The sequence below is a fragment of the Cavia porcellus genome, unplaced genomic scaffold (genome assembly GCF_034190915.1).
Source record: "Cavia porcellus strain 051 isolate PalLab524CR breed Dunkin Hartley unplaced genomic scaffold, mCavPor4.1 scaffold_10, whole genome shotgun sequence".
NCBI lineage: Eukaryota > Metazoa > Chordata > Mammalia > Rodentia > Caviidae > Cavia > Cavia porcellus.
Window position 1 is genome coordinate 31,739,962 of NW_026947493.1, and position 19,429 is coordinate 31,759,390.

General features: G+C 39.3%; 1 protein-coding gene across 3 annotated transcripts in view; it reads left to right on the plus strand.

Annotated features, from left to right (window-relative positions):
* Cfap20dc (CFAP20 domain containing) overlaps positions 1-19,429 on the plus strand; it is a 274,176-nt gene that overhangs the window by 192,222 nt on the left and 62,525 nt on the right. For all 3 annotated transcript variants that reach the window (XM_063257179.1, XM_013144025.3, XM_023561671.2), the window contains one exon: positions 5,996-6,199. In XM_063257179.1, the coding sequence (XP_063113249.1) occupies positions 5,996-6,199 (204 nt within the window). The remainder of the gene's footprint in view (positions 1-5,995; positions 6,200-19,429) is intronic.

The following is a 19,429-nucleotide window of genomic DNA, read 5'->3' on the forward strand; positions in this document are numbered from 1 at the left end:
GTATAAAGCTTCTAAAGTGGACACTTTCCAAGGACTTAAGGGAGGACTCATGTACCTAGGACATATGATGGTCAAGGGGAAAGTGAACAAAGATGAAGGAAGAGGGGTATACAGGGCCAGATCATGAGAGTCAAGGAGGTTCACAGAGATTGAGGGTGGTCTTGATTCCAAGTACAATGGCAGTTTTTAAGAAAGGTATGTGGTCCTGATTAACTTTCAGCACGTTTCCTCTGGCTGTGTCAAAAACGGCTGCAACGGGGCAGGAATGGAAAGAGGTGTTATGGTGATGGAATCCTGAAATATTTGGGTGATGGACTGACAGGACACGGGGAAGACAAAACAGACAGAACTGAGGATGGTGCCTAGTTTCCAGCTGAATAACTGTAGAGACGGTAATGTTACTTACAGGACTGTGAAAGATTGCAGGAAGAACTTAGCCATCACGGTAGTCATCAAAGTACTATAATCAACAGCTGTAAGTGGGTATCTCATTGAATAGTACAGTATTCTGTACTATTGCAAGTGCCATTGTGAGCAGTTTATGGCAAAGGAAATGTAATGGCTTTAGTAAAAGAGCTACAGGAGAACTGTCTTTCTAATCCCCTGATTTGGAAAAATATTAGCAATTCTTAAGGAATGTCTACTAAAATTGGTTTGCTAGCTGCTTGGTAAACTTTTCCTTGCAATGTTTTATTTGTACTTTAATAGAATTTTCTATTATTAAGTTCAAATATTTTTAATTAAGAAAGAAATACAGCCCTCTGGGTAACATTGCAACCATGTAGATAGTTGGTAATTAAACTTTTCCACACCTAAAACTGTATTCAAACAATTACGAATGAGTTATTTTGAACCTGCAAATGATTTGTGCATCTGTAAACAAACTATAACAGGCTTTGTAGTTCCAGAAAATGTTTGAACTATTCAAGAATGGTTACTTTCATAAGAAAAACAAAATAAACTACCCACTATAAATTGAGGTATTCTTTTTAGAGAGAAAAAACATGACTTATTATAGGAAAATAATGATAAAATGAATCATATAACTTTAAACTTTAATCTTTACATCTCTATTTTGAATATCAAAACTGAATTATAGAAAGAAACTTAAATAAATTTTAGGTCAATAGTGTACTCTGAGCCAATTTTTTTCACTTAATTGTTAAGACATTTGAGAAGTATAAAATGATTAATTTGCAATGAAATTTCTTAATTTATTTGTGCCAAGAATTGGAGCAGATAATTTGTATCATTATGTTTTTTAAAAATTTAGTAAAAGTCTATGCAATTTGTGCTCTATAAACTTAAATGAAAGTGAATTTGTAAATATAGAATTTTAAAAGTATTGTTCTGTCATATAAATTCTGCATTTTCTAGGGTATATAATACTCTTTGTTCAAAGGAAAACCATCTGTCACACTTTAAATTTGCCTCTCACGTATGCTGCTTGCAGCTGTTTTTCCAGCAATGCTCTATTATTTAAGGAATTCATAAATGTCTCTCTGACTCCTCTCTTGCTTCAGCTACAATAACACTGCATTGTTTCAAAACATCTGTTTCAAGGTCCGTGGCCATGTGTATTAGACAGATGCCCATCCCCCTGCCCAGCTCTGCAGGCTCACTTAGGCATGACTTGTCCTCCCTTGGATGCTTCCACCATAACTCCCCACTCCCCTCGTGCTGCCCTGAGCCACCTGATCCACAACCTTCCCCAAACAGCTCCTCCCTCTACAAGTCTGTCTGCATTTTTACTCTTGCAAACTGAGAAGTCCAGTGGACTGGCCACTGCCTTTCAGCATCAACTAGAGTCAGACTGACCTGGATTTAAATCCTGGATTTGTTTCTCCTTACCTACGTGGCCCAGGGCTTGTTTTCTAACCTTCTTGAGCCCCAACAGGCTGCTGTATAAAGTTGGAGGAAAAAAATACTACCTGGGATTATTCTGAGTATTCAGCAAGGTAATTCATGTAGAGCACCTTGCCCATAATGCAGCTGAATATTTTCTCCCACCCGTTGCTAAGTAGTTAGAATTGTAAACGTGTATGCCTTGCGTTGGAAAGAAAATGAAATTTTTTCAAACTCATAAAACTCTAGAAATTAGTTACAAATACTGCTCAGTATGTGGTAGCCATGTGATTATATACATCTTGCTTTTTTTAGTTGAATCCAGTGCTAACATAGAGTGAATTAATGTATCCTTTTGCCAAAGAACAAATTGTACTTTTCTCAGGGATACCCCAAAAATGTTTAGAAACCAGAAGTGGTATCTCTGGTCATTCCACAGCGACCAACCCCTGTGCACCTGCCTTATTAAGAGAGCAGAATTGTAGATGCATTTCTTAATGCCTGATAGGTCAACTTGAATTTTGGCAGAATTAGTAGGAGTTTCATAAGCCTTAGCTCTTGCCATGGATGAATTCATTTATTAAATTGGACATTCTTACCAAGTAATAGTTTGGAAAATAGACTGAGAGTTGATACTTTGTCAAAACTGTACTCTTTCCTTCTTTCTGAAAAAAACAAGGTCATTATCTCAGTTTTATTTGTCAGTGTACTGTGGGAGAAATTGCTGAAACCATAATGAAGTTCAACTCCCAAGTTTGGATCCCACCAGTTTTTCCAGTCGTTTGGTAAACATCTGATCTGATTTAGTCTACCAGGTATAGTTAAGATATATTCTACAGTGTATATTATAATCTCCATTTTACAGAAGAAACTGAAGCAGAGAGAAGTCAAAAGATTCTTGTAATCATATATAGCCCAGAGACGGAAGCAGGAGGCCCCAGACTTTGATCTGTCATTCCTGGCACATCCCGTCTTATTTTTCTGTCTTAGATACCGAATTTGTTAAATAAACGAGTCGGGGGATGAATTAATCATGCTAGATATATATTAAGGAACTCTTAAGAAAAACTTTGAGCTCTGAAGTGTCATTTTTCATTTCTAAAGCATGCACTGGGGATGCCAGGATAAAGAACATTCCTTTGTGACACGAGAATGTTCAGTTTCATTTTTTCACAGAACAAAACTGAAGCAAAGGGCAGCATGTCACTTGTCACTGTCCCACCCAGAGTCCAGTGGGTGTGCTGTCTTGTCACATCTGATCACCACGCTGTATTTTTAACAGGTATAATTCCTGTTCCGTAAAAATCTACCCTTTTGAAAGCAACAGTTCAGGAGTTTTTAGTGTGTTCTGCACCCACTGTCATACCTAACTCTAGGTTATTTTCGTTATCCCAGAAGAAGCCTTGTACCCCACAGCAGTCACTCCCATTCCTCCTCCTGCAAGCCCTGGCCTCTACTAGTCTGCTTCCTGCTTCTGTGTATTTGCCTGTTCTGGCCTTCTGTAAATGGACTTGTGGAACAACCTCTGTGCCTGGCTTCTTTCACTTGGCTAACGTTTCCAAGGTTCATCAAGACTGTAGCGTATATTAGTCTTTATTATTCTTTATGACTGAGGTATATTCCATCATATGAATAAACAAAAATCTGCTCAACTGGTACACACTTGGTTGTGTTCACCTGTGGACTATTGGAAATAATAAGGCAGCTGTGAAGATTCGTGTACATGTTGTGCTTTGTTTCATTTTTTCTTTTTGAGATAGGGTCTTGCTTTATAGTTCAGGCTGGCCTTGAACTCACAGTGATCCTCCTGTCTCAGCTTCCTGAAAGCTAGGATTATAGGCATATACCACCATACTCAGCTGCACGTACATGTTTTTGAGTGCACATATATTTTGAGTTTTGGATATATGACTAGAAGTGGTAACTCTGTGTCTAACGTTTTGAGAAACTACCAAACTGTTTTCCAAAGCAGCTGCACCACTCTATATTCCAGCCCAGCCAGGTATAAGGGTCCCAGGGTCTCCGTGTGCTCACCAACACTTGTTATCATTGGTTTCTGTATAATCACGCTCTCTCATTGCAGTTTTGAGTTGATTTCTCTAATAACAAAGATTTTGAGCATCTTTCTATGTTTTTATTGTCCCCTCAATTACTTTTGAGCTTAATCTTTCTTTTTCTATTCTTTTATGTTGAATATAAATTTTGTCCTTCTTGTGATACTCATTTTTCCTCAAAAACTCTCCCCAAGCATATTAAACACTCATAAATCCTCCTAAAGATTGCTGGTGTGTCCTGCTGCCAGTCTGCCTTGAGTATAAGAATGTAACTGCATTTCCACTGGCAACTTCCCAGAAAATCTCTGCATCACATTATTAGATAATAAGCTTTTAAAAGCCTCAAATTAGGATGATGGTGATGCCTTATTTAAAAAGCATTAAATGAAAGGAATTAAAAGTCGTTTTCAAAATTATATTTTCTTAATTATAGATCCCTGTAAGGCAACAAAAAAGTTAATAAATAAAAAGAAGGGAAGACAATAGGGACCTTCCAGACAGTAAATATAGAGATTCAAATATCTAAAAATTCTCATGTGTCTTGGAAAAAAATTTAAGTTATATGCAAGTTCTAGATTTAAATTCTGCTCATATATAATGTTGATAGTTAAGCAATGTTGGAACTAATGCTTGCTTTCAAACCTAGTTTAGACCCGTAAGAAAGGAAATAAAAGTTTTGAATTTTTGTATACCAAATTCTACATATTGAAATAATAGTTCCATTAATTTCTAGATTGTACCTACAGCATAGTCCACATCCATGTAAATGTGGATTGTAGCTGCAACATCTTTCTGACTTTTAGACCTATGTCTTAGTTGCTTTCTTGTCCCAAAGACAATAGCCAATACCTGCAAGCCCAAGGAGGAAAGGTTTGTTTTAGCTCACATTTTGTAGAGGTTTCAATTCATGATTGGCTGGCTTCAAGGCAGGGCAGCATGGTAAAAGGGCATGGTAAAGAATAATCTGCACATGATGTGGCAGCAGGAAACAGAAAGAGATCAAGAGTGGAGGAAGGGAGATAGACCCTTCTAGGTCAAACCCTAGGGACTCACATTCTCCAACCAGCCTTCACCTCCTAGCATCACATCAAGCTGTAAACTCATCAGTTGGCTAATCCACTGAAAAGTATCTGATCCTCATGGCCCAGAGTTGAATGCATTAGGCCTTAGGGGGACATCTAGATAAAAAGCATAACCCTTGTATGTTCCCATCTTGTATTTAAATTTTATTTGATGACTTTAACAATAGTAATTAATTTCAATCTTACTGTGATTTGAATACATTTGGTGGCAGTGTTCAGCAGTGCTAAAATTCATTGATTACATACTGACTTCTTTAAATTGGTTTTCTTTTTTAAAAATTGCATTCAACATTGATAATACCAATAATCCCAGTACTCTGGGAGGCAGAGGCAAGCAGAAGGCAAGCCTGAGCAATTTAATGAGACCCTCCCTCAAACAATTTAAAAAGGCTGGAGATGTTATAGAGGTCCTGGATTTGATCTAGAGTTTCCTACCCCCAATAAGAAGCTGCTTCCAATTTTTATTAATTCAACCCACAAATACTGGTCGAGTACCTATTAGTCACCAGTGCAACTAAGGCTGTCATGGTGCTGACCTATACCAAGTTCATAGTCTTCTGTGAAGTCTATCAACAGTTATGTAACTTCAAAACTTTTCTTAAATTGTGATGAATGCTAGAAGTGAAACTTTTTGAGTTGTCTGAGAGCATATGATAGAGGAGCTGACCCAGTCTGTAGCTGTCAGAATGACTTCCTTGAGGAAGAGACCAGCATATGGTAGCTATAGGATGCCAACCAGCTAACCAGACAGGAAGCAAAGGAAACTAGCATGTACCCTGGCTCAAGCTGGTGCTTCTGAGGACCTCAGCAAAGGCTATGTAACAGACCTGTCAGGGGCAGAAAGACAGGATTAGGCAGACGGAGTAGGTCCCTCTGAAGGTGTGGAAAGGATTCAGGCCTCTGTCAGCAGGGAGCCATCACAGGGGTTAAAGCTGTGGAATAGCATGTGTTAGTAGCCCATAAAATTAAGGTCAAGTGACCCTTTGTCTTGTTATTTTCCGCTCTCCCGGTCAGGAGTACAACTGGAGAAACTATCAGCCCAATGAAATGAGTGGGTCTGAGTTGCAGATGTTAGCAAGCCTGCGACGGCAACAAAATGAGGAACTGGAGGACCCTGGGGCTCCCAGCGGCCTCAGTGCGTCCCAGGTGGACAACTGCAACGTCAGCATAAGCAGCAGCAGCGACGACACCACCACCTGGAACTCCTGTCTGCCACCCGTGAGTTCTCCACTTTGTGTTCACTTCCCTTCTCTTCCAAGCAGCAGCTGTGGGAAAACGAGTCAAAATGGGAACACTCCCCACAAGAGACGTCATACCTTGTTCCAAAACAGTGGTTGAGTTAGAAATTAGAGATGCCATTGTCTTTTCTTAAATTGTCTTATTCATTCTTGCAAGCTATATGTATGATAATCTATTATTGTGGTTCATTTTGTGCTGTTATAACAGAATACAGGAGACTCGGTGGTTTATAAACAACATAAAGAACAGAGATTTATTTTCTATAGTTCTAGAGGTTGGGAGGGTCAAGCTCAAGAAGCCGGCATCCTGCAAGGTCCGCTTCCCATGACAACACAGAAAGCAAGACAGCGACAAAGAGAGAGAGAAAAAGAGAGAGAGAGGCAGAAAGAGCTTGTGGAGGAGGCTGAAATGCCTTCCCTAAAGTACACCTGCTACTGACCCACCCCACAGAAATGGGGCGAGCCTGCCCTCACTATCTGTGCCCCTCCAAGACCCCATTCCTAGCACTATTACTTTGACAGTTAAGTGTGTAATACAGGGCCTGGGGACAATGGGATGGCAGGGATGTGAAGGACTACTCACTGAGAGCAAAAGGTCATTTCACTGAAAACTGAGTGCCCCACAGCATGGCTTCTCCCAGCACGAAGTCTGCCGCACAAAAGAGCTTGCTGACTGATAAATAAGCATTTATTAAATGTGTGCTCACAGTTGAGTAGTCGGTAGATCTGCTCAGCAGTGCTCCCATGAGAGGGCAGGAAAGAGCCCTTAGGGGCCTTAGGTGGTTACTGAGCCCACCTCGAGAGTGAGGTCTTGGGCTCTGTGGATGTCTTACAGGCCCTTGCAGTGTGGCTGTCTCATCATGGTGGCCCGGTGGACTTTCTGTTTCTCATGGGTGTTCCCAGAGCAGGACCAGGGTTGTAGTCCAGTCCATCCTGTACAGTGCTGTCCTCAAGGACCTTACACTGGCTTACATAAAGAAAAGAAAGCATAAGTATCAGTAGGAATCTCCAGTACAGCACAAGAAACATCTTAGAGCAGAATAATAAAATAATTATTGCTATTATAATAGTAGTAATTAGAGCTACCATTTTCTTTTTATATTATCATTGTTTATTGGTGTCATTTACATGTACATAATGATAACATTTATCCTAGGGAATTTGCATATATGTTAAGATTCCTCCTTTTTCCACATTTCACTCCCCTCCCTTCACTCCCTTGTTCCCTCCTTAGTTACAAAGTTTCTTTCTGCTTTATCCTTTTCTCCTTTTTTTCTTTTCCCTCACTTTTCCCCTCCTCCCTCCCCAGTTCCCCTTTCCTTTTGTACAATTTCTTCCTGTTTTACAATATCTATTATACATTTTAATTCTTTTTTACATTTTCTCACTTCAGAGAGACAATGCAATATTTACACATTTATCTAATTTATTTCATTTAAGAGTATGGTCTCAAGGTCCATTCATTTAGCTATAAAAGTCTCAATTTTATCCTTTATGGCTGGGTACTACTTCATTGTATTAAAAAAGCACATCTTTATATCCATTCATGAGTTGATGGACATTTGGGTTGTTTCCAAAATTTAGCTATTACAAAATCTGCCACTGTAAACATGGGTACACATATATTGCTGTGATATGATGCTTCTGATTCTTTAAGAAAGAGTCCAAAAAGGGGAAAAGCTGAGTCAAATGAGACTTCTAGTCTGAATTTTTGAGGAACCTCCACACTGATTTCCATAGTGGTTACACCAGTCTGCATTCCCACCAATTAGTGGACAAGGGTTCCTTTTTCCCTACATCCCCGTAGAATTTATTATTGGTTGATTTCTTGATGACAGCCATTCTTTTTGTAGTGAGATGAAATCTCAAGAGCTACTATTTTCTCAAGCATCTCGAGCCTTTTTTTTTTATTTTAAAGAGAATAAAACCAAACAAAATGAAACAGTGAATCCAGTCAAAACAAAACAATGAGAGCAATACAGGACTTCAAAACAAGATAACAGGAAATCAACAATGGCTACCATAAGCCTCATGTTATCTTCAAAATAGCTGCCCATGCCATGAGACATAATAAAATCAAACAAAACAGAACAGAGCCATTTTAAAATCTTCGTAAGCCAAAGAATGCTTGCATCAAAATCATATTGTCTCATTAGTGTGAGAAGCTGAAAGGAGAAACGTAAGTATGTGTATTATATATATATATGTATATATATATACATATATATCATTAAGGTAGTTATACTACTGATTTCTCTGAGTTCACTGAAGAGAAAGATTTGTGCTGATACTATTCAGACAGTTGAAGGCAGACATCTTGTGCTCTGGGTGAATGATTTGGGGATGACAGTGCACAATGTATGTACCATTATTGCCCCCTGCTTGATATAGTTTAAGAGTTTATTGTATTTTTTCTTCTTTTTTCTTTCTTTTTATCTATAAAAAAATGAGTTTTTTAAAAAAGAATGCTTACATATAAAGCCACATTCAGCATCACATCAAACATAAAAATATACTTTCACCCAACAGTAAATGTAGCTTTATGCTGTAAAACTTTCAAAGGAAAGTATAAAATCATGTGACTTGGATTCACATTTGTATGTAACTATGTAAAGACTGAGTTGAAGTACAGTTGACAGTGTGTGTTATTTCTTAAGTATTTAATAAATAATTATTAATTTTGTGATTACTTTTTGTATCTGTAAGCCAGTGTCTTTCAGATCACCAACTCTTTGTAACTCTTGGAAGTCTCAGAGGCTTTGGTACCTGTTGCTAGTCTGGTCCCTTAACTCCTCCTTACAGCTGCCCTGAGTGGTGGCACAGTCAGAAGTGCCATCCGGAGAGGAATGCGGAGGCTCTGGAGGAGTCACCCCTGGCCTGGCCAGACTCCTGGCTGGACTCCTGGCCAGAACTGCTGTCTACTGTGATGTGACAGCTGCCTAGTATCATCAGTAACATAGGTGTCAGATGAGTGCTACAGATGGCCGGTGCAAGGCAACATTTCTGTGCTCTGGAGAGAACTTGCAAGACTGTAATGGGAAAGGAATTCCAATTGGCTTTAAGGAATGTGAAAAGGGGGAAACTCAGCTGGCATCTGGGGTGAGTCCGTGTACCATCCTGAGCCTGGAAGACTTATTAAGATCATCGCTCCCAGAGCTCAAGGACCAGCCCAGGTCCCAGCCACACTAGACAAGCCTTGGGAGGTTTTGCAGCCTGAGTAGATTATACCCAGCAACCTTCTTCAATTATGGGAGTTGAGAGCACGTGAAGTGAGTTCAAGGGCATTGGTCTTTGCCCGAAGAGAGCTTTAGCCCATCATCCGCAGTAGTTAGATGCCTGCCCACCTACCTGGAACACTGAAAGTGGCACAGGAGGGTCTGAGGGCCTGACTGGACCTTGCTCAGCAACCTCCATTCAGTCCCAGGGAGCCTAGGGCATAGGAGACAATTTCCAACACATCCAGGGGAAGCCTTAGAAAAACACTTGAAACACAGAAATACAGGAAAATGACAAAACAAAAGACCAAAATGCAATCTCAAATCTCCAGCCCATCCCAAGAAAGCCTAGGAGCCATGTACATAGAAGAAAATATATGCCATACACCTGAAATACCTGTAATAATAGCAATTGAAATAAAGAAGCAACTCCAGGAAGCTTTAATGGAATTCAAACTAGAAATAATCTTGAGGGAAAAGAAGAAATGATAAAACTAATGAAAGAGATGCTGAACACATCTAAAGAAGACACAGTTTAAAAAAATTGGAGGAACTAAACAAAAAGATATAATCCCTGGATGAACAATTTAAGAAAAAAAGAGAATACATGAAGCAGATTCAGAGAGATATACAGGAAATCAAAAATTACATTGAAAGTTGTCAAAACCAACTCAATGAAAGTAAAGATAGAATTTCAGACCTCCAAAACAAAATTGCAGCTAGTGAACAGGAAAGGAAAGATCTTTTAAAAATAACAAGGAGTCAGGAAATAACAATTCAACAGTTGCAAGATGATGCAAAGAAAAACAACATAAGATTAATAGGGATAAATGAAAAAGAAGGGAACAACACAAATGATATCAAAGGCTATTCACAGAAGTCATAGCTGAAAATTTCCCAAACATGAGAATGGAAACTGACATTAGGATTAGTGAAGCATACAGAACTCCAAACAGCCATACCCAAAATAAAACTACACCCAAACATATAATAATCACCATCCCAGAAATCCAACATAAGAAGAGAATATTAAAAGCTGTCAGAGAGAAAAGAACAGATAACCTATAAAGGAAAGCCTATCAGAATCACAGCAGACTTCTCAACACAAACAATGAAGTCCACAAAAGCATGCAATAAAGTATCCTAAAGGAAAATGATTTTCAACCTAGACTGACGTACCCTGAAAAACTGTCCTTCAAAATGGATGGAGAAATAAGATACTTCCATGACAAAGAACAGCTGAAGAATTTCATGAGCACCAAGAATACTGAAAGACAGTCTAGATACACATAGGAAAAAAAAATCACTAAGCATGGTAGACAACTAAACAGAATGGAAAGATAAAGTTGCAACAGCAGAAAGATAACACGTCAACAATAAGCCATTATATAACTGTTATAACCATTAATGTAAATGGTCTCAATTCACCAATTAAAAGAAACAGACTGGGTGCTGGAGATTTAGCTCAGCGGCATAAGCGCCTGTCTTGCAAGCAGGCAGTCGTAAGTTCGATCCCCAGTACTGATAAAAAGGAAAAAGACAAAAAAAAAAAAAAAAAGAAACAGACCTGGCAGAATGGATCAGGAAACAACATCCAACCATATGCTGTCTGCAAGAAACCCATCTAACCCAAAAGGAAACTCACAGACTGAAAGCCAAAGGATGGAAAATAATACTTCATGCAACAGGAATGGGAAAAATAAAAGCGAGGTTAGCTATTCTGTGTGCAGATAATGTGAACTTCAAACCAAGAATGATCCTAAGAGATAAAGAAGGTCACTACATACTGGATAAGGGAAAACTTAAAGAGGAAGAGATAACTACCTTAAATATATATGCACCAAATTCCAGAGCACCCAGTTATACAAAGCAAGTATTAATAGAAATGAAAAATCAAATTAGTAATAACACAATTATAACAGGAGACCTTAACACACCACTGACACCAAGGGACAGATCAACCAGACCGAAAATCAGCAAAGAAATAACAGAACTGAATCACACCTGTGAACAAATAGACTCTGTAGACATATACAGAGTGTTCAATCCAACAACATCAGAATATACATTCTTCTCAGCAGCACATGGGATATTCTCTAAAATAGACCATATACTAGCTCACAGAACATATTTAAATAAATACAAAAGAATTGAAATTAATCCATACATGTTATCAGATCATAGTGCCATAAAACTAGAAATTAATGATAAAAGAAACTGCAAAAACGTCACAAACACAGGGAAATTGAATAATACACTCTTGAGCAATCAGTGGGTCACAGAGGAAATTGAAGAAGAAATTAAACAATACCTACAAGCAAATGAAAATACAAATACAGCTTACTGGAATCTGTGGGATACAATGAAAGCAGTCCTCAGAGGAAAATTTATTGCACTGAGTTCCCACATCAGAAAAAAAAAGAACAAATACAAATAAACAACCTGTTGCTATACTTCAAACATCTAGAAAAAGAAGAGCAAGTCAAGCCCGAAGCCAAAAGAAGGGAGGAAATTATAAAAATCAAAGCAGAAATTAATACAATAGAGATTAAGAAAACAATCCAAAAAAATCAATGAATCAAAGAGTTGGTTCATTGAAACAATGAATAAAATTAATAAGCCCCTAGCCAACCTTATTTAAAAAATGAAAGAAAAAGCTCAAATTCATGCAATAAGGAATGAAAAAGGTGAAATCACTACAGATTCTGTGGAAATACAGAAGATCATCAACACCTATTTCAAAAACCTCTACTCTCATAGGTTCAATAACACAAAAGAAATGGACAGATTCCTTGAAACATATACACTACCAAAGCTGGGTCAAGAAGATGTAAAACTGCAGAATAACACAATTTCTATGAATGAAATTGAAAAAAATTAAGTCCCAACATACAAAAAAGAGCCCAGGCCCAGACGGATTCACTGCAGAATCCTACAAGAAATACAAAGAAGACTTAATGCAGACACTCCTATAAACTCTTCAATGAAATCGAAAGGGAAGCAATTCTTCCCAAGTCATTCCTGGAAGCAAATATTACCCTAGTACCAAAACCTCAGAAAAACTCAACTAAAAAAGAGAATTATAGACCAGTCTCCCTAATGAACACAGATGCAAAAATCAAATCAATAAAATATTGGCAAACAGGATGCAGCAAATCACCAAGAAGATTATACACCACGACCAAGTGGGATTCATCCCAGGCATGCAGGTTGGTTCAACAGACGTAAGTAAATAAATGTAATCCACCATATCAATAAAGCCAGAAGTAAGAATCACATGATCATTTCTATAGATACAGAAAAATCTTTTGATAAGGTCCAACATTCATTCATGCGAAGAATCTTACAGAAAATTGAAATAGATGGTCTTTACCTCAATATGATAAAGGCCATCTAGGATAAACCAACAGCCAGCATCATATTAAATGGCCAAAAACTAAAGGGCCTTTACCTTAAAATTAGGCACAAGACAAGGATGTCCCTTATCACTGCTCCTATTTAACATAGTACTAGAAATACTAGCGAGAGCAATAAGACAAGAGAGAGAAATAAAAGGGGTACAGATAGGAAAAGAGGAAGTTAAATTATCATTATTTGCAGATGACATGATACTCTACATAGAAGACCCCCAAAACTCCATTGAAAAACTCCAAGATATAATAAATAAATTCAGCAATGTAGCTGGATACAAAATCAATACTCAAAAATCAATAGCATTTCTATGCACTAACAACAAAATCACTGAGAGAGAAATAAAATAAGCCATACCCTTCACACTAATATCCAAAGAAATGAAATACTGAGGAATTAATCTCACAAAAGAAGTAAAAGATCTATACAGGGAAAATTATAATGCCCTGAAAAAAGAAATTGAAGAGGATCTCAGAAAATGGAAAGATATCCCTTGCTCATGAAAAGGAAGAATAAATATTGTAAAAAATGGTCATTCTCCCCAAACTGTTATACAGATTCAGTGCAATCCCAATGAAAATACCACCAACATACCTCACAGATCTAGAGAAATCAATCCTAAAATTCATCTGGAACCAGAAGAGACCTAGAATAGCAAAGGCAATTCTAATCAGCAAAGGCAAGGCAGCAGGTATCACAATCCCTGACTTGAAGTTATACTACAAAGCAAGTGTAATAAAATCAACACGGTACTGGAATCAAAACAGAGCTGAAGATCAATGGAATAGAGTAGAAGATACAACCACAACTACCAACACACTCAACCACTTTATCTTTGATAAAGGGGCCAAACATGTTCACTGGAAGAACGACAGTCTCGTTAATAAATGGTGCTAGAAAAACTGGCTCTCCACACGCCAAAAACTAAAACTAGACCCATGCCTATCACCATATACTAAACTAAAATCTAAATGGATTAAAGATCTGAATATTAAAACAGAAACACTAAATCTCTTGGAAGACAAATTAGGTAAAAATCTTGAAAACAGGGGTAAATAGAGAATTCATGATCAGGAATCAAACCACACGGGAAATACTTCCTAGAATCAATAGCTGGGATCACGTCTTATTAACAAGTTTCTGCATGTCAAAAGAAATCTCCAGCATAATAAAACCCACAATCTGGGAAAAAAATCTTAGTGAACTGTCCCTCAGACAAAGGACTTCTGTCTAAAACATATAAAGAATTTTAAAAAATCAGACCCCCGAAACTCAAACACCCATTCCAAAAATGGGCATCTGGGATAAATACACAGTTCTCAGATGAAGAAATACAAATGGCAAATACATACATGAAAAAATGTTTATAATCATTAGTCATTAGAGAAATGCAAATTAAAACCACACTGAGATTCCATCTCACTCTAGAAAGAATGGCCAGGATCAAGAAAACTACCAACAACAAATGCTGGATAGGCTGTGGGGAAAAGGAACTCTCCTTCACTGTTGGTGGGAGTATAGACTGGTGCAGCCATTGTGGAGGTCAGTCTGGAGATTTCTCAAAAAGCTGGGATTGGAAGTCCTATTTGTTCCAGCTATTCCACTTCTAGGCATATTCCTGGAAGAACTGAAAACATCATACCACAGTGATATATGTGCACCCATGTTTATAGCAGCACAATTTGTAATAGCCAGATCTTAGAAACAATCTAAGTGATAGATTAACAGCTATTTTAAAGAAAAGAGGACATTAGAATAGCCAAAGCTGATTTAGTATCATCTTACTCTGAAGTCCTTCTATGCTTTTGTTTTTCTGTTGTCTTTGGTTCTATCCTGTTGTATCTTATTGGATAGTATTATGTGTTATGGTATAAACAAATTTTCTATGGAAAATGAGATAATGTAGTAGCCATTGTTCTTTTCTGCTATTTGGTTCTGAAAGCCCTGTAATGCTTTCATTCTCTTGAATGGTTTTGTACTATTTTGTTATGCTTAATAGTATTGTATATGAAGCTATGCTCAACTATTTTAAAGAAACATTATGGTAGTTACTGTTAATTTTGGGTTATCTTGTGGTAAAATGCTGTGTTACTTGCATTGTTCTGATCTGATCTGGTTTGTTATGTCCTCTTTTGTCTTAATCTCTTTAAAATTAAAAAAAAAGGAATATGAAAGGGGAGAAGTGCCATCCTTCATTAGTGCTTGGTGCTGCTGCACTCTTACTAAACACAGCTGTCAGGCACGCAGAACACCTGGCCAGGTGACTGTGTTCTCCTTACTCTGGCTTCAGAGTGTCCTTGTAGCCAAAGCCAAGAACATGAGGGTCAGTTGCAGACTTTTGTTCCTGCGGTTTGTCGTGGGAGTGAAGCACTGCTTTCTTACATAATATTCCTCAGCAGTCATTAAACCCCAAGTAAGAGAGCGGCAGCCTCATGATGGAGCTCTTCTGCCATGAGCACTTCAGAGACCAGCGTGACAAAGGGCAAGCGTATGCTTATTTATGGACCGAGAAGTCTGAACTCTTGGTTGCCCTGGATACCGTGTTCTCATCACTATCCTGTTCTGGCAAGGACAAAAGTCTCCTGCATGACAACTACTCTGTTGTAAAAGTAGTCAGCCCAAAATAACGCCATTAGTAATGAACTTAATAACCCCTCTACTTGAAAACTGTCTCTTCTTGAGACAGAGAAAATACTGAAAATCCTACGTCTGATATTTATAAGATAAGTTTATTTTTGCATCAAATTCAGCCCATTCCAATATTGAGACTATCAACAAATGGGAAACTGCATTCCCTGATGAACTCTACATGCTGCTGCTCATACAGAGTGTAAATAAAGCAATTTGCAAGCATTGTTGCTGTCTGAGAGCTCAAGCCTTTCTCTTTAGGAACTGTGTAGGGACAGTGAAAAAGAAGAAACAAAAGAGCGCCCAACTTTAGTTATCAAACCGACATCCTGTTCGTCTTCTCAGGGAACAGCACCACATTCACACTGGTCTGAGCAACATCACCCCTTCTCCCACTCTTTCATCGTCCAAAGCCTGTGGCCTCCGAGCCTGAGACCCCACTCTTTACCTCTTCACCTCACTGCCTAATGCCACAGCCTTGCCGTGTTATTTTGCATTCGAATTCCTTCAACAGTTTCCGGGCATCTCTGCCTGCAGATCGGGCACCATAGCCTGGTGGTTAGCAGTGTCTGTTCTCAGTTTAAATCCAAGCCTTGTGAAGCCCTTGGAACTCTGAAACATAGTGAGCACGTCATGAACCAGGCCTGTTGGCCATCTTTATTTATACTAGTGATCTTTGTAAAGCCGGGATGCAATCTCTTCAGTGAATCTCTTCCTAAAGCCCTTCAGGGACTCCTCATTGCCTCTCTAGTTGTTTCACACAGAGGTCCCCATGATCTGAGATCTCCTCCTGTCTCAGCTTCATCTCTTACTGCTCCCTATCTTCTGCTCCACGTTTTAGTCCCAATTATAGTATCCTAAGTGCACTTACTCTGTGTCTATCCCGCATTCACATTACACATGATTTTCCCCCAGGACTGCTCCACAGCCCCCTTGCATATCTCCCTGTAACAAGTGTTCCTTCCTCTCTGCCCCTAGAGCCAGGAATGTCTACATATTAACCTTAATTTGCTTGATCATCTCATTAATTCATCACATGCATTTTTAAGTGATGCAGTATTCTGTGGACTAGGCTAAGTGCTGGGAACACAAAATACAGTAGTAGTCTTGAGATATTCACAGTTGTAGAGGGAGGAAAGAGGTAAAAGGTCCCTGAATACAGGCTGGTGAGTGATAATCAAAAGTTATGGGAACATGTAAGAGGGCGCACTTTGCTCCGTGGAAGAGTTTCAGGGGCACTTCCGCAGCCACAGCTCAAGAGGGAGTGAGGGAGTGCAAGCTCACCATGCAGACACGAGGGAGGAAGGAACTTCAGCTTCTGAAAAGGAGCAGAATTAAATCTGGGGAGGCTAGCAGTCTCCTTTAATAAAATGACCTCCTCCAAGTGCTTTTGTTTCTGCATCAGCTTTCATAAGGCCTCCCTGGGTTCGCCCCTCCCTGGGTTCCCTCCCTGGGCTCTTGTCCTAAAGATGGTAAAGTATGGAATCCATGGGCACCGTAGTGGGGGACAAACCAGGTTCAGTGGTACATCAGGTTATGAGCTTGATTTGTTTAACAGTTGGGGGAAGATGGCTGGGGGGGAGGTGTTTGCCACCTAATGCAGAGTTTACAAACAAACAAAATTTTACCAAACGCTTTTGTTTATGAAGTCAATTGTTTGCCTACAGAGGTGGTCGTGAAATGAGGTATTAACTGTACAGTTTGTTAGAAACTACAAAGAACAACTCTCACTGACCAAGAGGGACTCCAGGGAAGGATGCCAAGGAGGGAGGAGCTCAGGTCCAGGAATTCAATGCATTTTGGTGCGCACACCAAAAAACGAGACAATGCAGCAGTGAGGTCGCAGCCTTCAGCTAAGTTTCTGACATCAGGAGGAGCAGACTGCCCTTGCGCTTCACCTTCCCAGGCCCTTGCCCTTTGAGACAGTGTGGTTGCTGGTTTTTAGCGAGGCCTCTGGCATCAGGAGCCGGGCTGCCCCTGCCCGCTGGCTTCCTGGGGAAGACTTCGTGAGCCTTTTTCTCCTTGCGCTTCTGTTTTCCCAGGGCTTATCTCTCAGTTTCCTGTCGTGTCCTGTCATTTCTGTCCCCTGGACTCAACTTGAAATGCAAAGCCCATCTCAACCCTGTCCAACACATAGACAGGAGAACTGCTTTCTACTCCAGCAGTTTTTCTTTGCTTGTTGACTGACTTCCTTATTTAAGAATGTGTGCTTTTGAGAGGTTTTAGGTTCACACAAAACTGAGAAGAAAGTGCAGAGATTTCCAGATACCTCCCCTTCCCACTCCTGCTCAGCCTCCCCATCGCCAGCAGGCTTGGTGGCAGCCTCCCCCACAGTGACTGCCCACTTCCCCCAGCCCTGGCGTGAGCTCCTTGAAGACTGAGCAGCCCTCTGGCTCTTCATATCTTCAGCCGGGATAAGGCATGACTGCCGGTGGGCAGTTTCTGGTTGAATGGATCGATTAGCAGTACCAGAATATTCTCTTTTTTAACTCTCAAGTAATTTTCCTCCAGAATCCAGTATAAATATCAGATTTGTTTTGCTAAAATAATTCTCAGGTGACACGAGTGGTATTTTATATGCAGCATTTGATAAGTGGTTATTGAATAAACATCCTCAGGAAAGTCTACCTCTGCCCAGGGCCTTATCCCCAAAGTAAGAAAGAAAGATGTATGCAAGTTGCATTCAGCTTAGTATCTTTATGCAACAACTTCGCACACACACTGGAGTCTGAAACCAGAAAGCCAATGCACAGTAAAACAAGGAGGCTTCAGTGGGATCCACTGTGTTTACTCCACGTTTTGATTCCTTGGCTTTCCTCAGTCTGTGCACAGTTCAGAGTAATACATACTGTTTAAAAGGTACTTAGATATAATAATAGTCATTTAAAAGTTTAATTAAATGTAACCATATTTCTCATAGCAAATTAACTTTTGTAGGCATCTCTTACTAAATAAAGTCTACTGAGAAATCCATTGGCCTTTGACAGATAAATTTTTCAGAGTTTCTAACTTAGAACCAAATTCAATAAAAACAATACCTTACAACTCCTGTGTAAACCAGAGTACAACTAATCAATTTTGGGGGGTTTCTGTTTGGAATAACCCTCATGATATTTTTCAAAAACTGAGCTCTAGCCAGCCCCAGGAGAGAAGATAGGAGTTATTTACAATGAATTTTTAAGTGAGCTTTGTCTTGGCTAGAGATTTTTATTGGCAATAGCATAAAGTCATGGTGTGTATGTGTGTGTGTTCTTTTTGGGCAAAAGGAGTAGCTAGTGATAGACATGGATTCCCAGGATAAACAAAAGCATATAAACTTCACCTGAGCCCATTTCCCAGCTGCTTACTGGCATCACCTGTAAAGGAAAATAACAAAAAACAAGCACAATTCCGGTGTAGCCATTGTGTAGTCAGAATAAGTGAGGAGAAGACATGCTTGTGCTTACGGTGTGGCAGAGACAGTTCACTGTCACCGTAAACTGCGGCTCCCTCGAGAGTATACTCCTCACGGGGCACTTGAGTGCTGGGAAAATAGGGTCTTTTCCTTTCTTATGGCTCCCCAGGGCTGTTGGGGTGGGAAGCAATACTCCTGTGCTTGTTTCGATGTGAGCTTAAACAAGAGTATCCAGCCTGAACTAGCAGAGCTATTTCATAATTTCACTATCTCTTTGTTCCTCCAAGAACCTGCATTCAAGAAAAGCATACGTATAATGCATGTGCTATTCTCGGAGCAGAGCCCCAAAGCCATCATGCCTTCGAGTTATGCAGTACCCATGCCTTAACCTAACATCTAGAACACAAGTCTCCTTTGCGTGCCAGGAAAATGAAAAGAAAAAAATGTAAAGCTCATTGCAAACATCCATCAACATGGCATGTTGAGCAGCATAATATTTAGAGAAAAACGAGGCAAACCTGACTTAATAAAATTGCTAGCATATGGTGAGTTTCCTAGACGA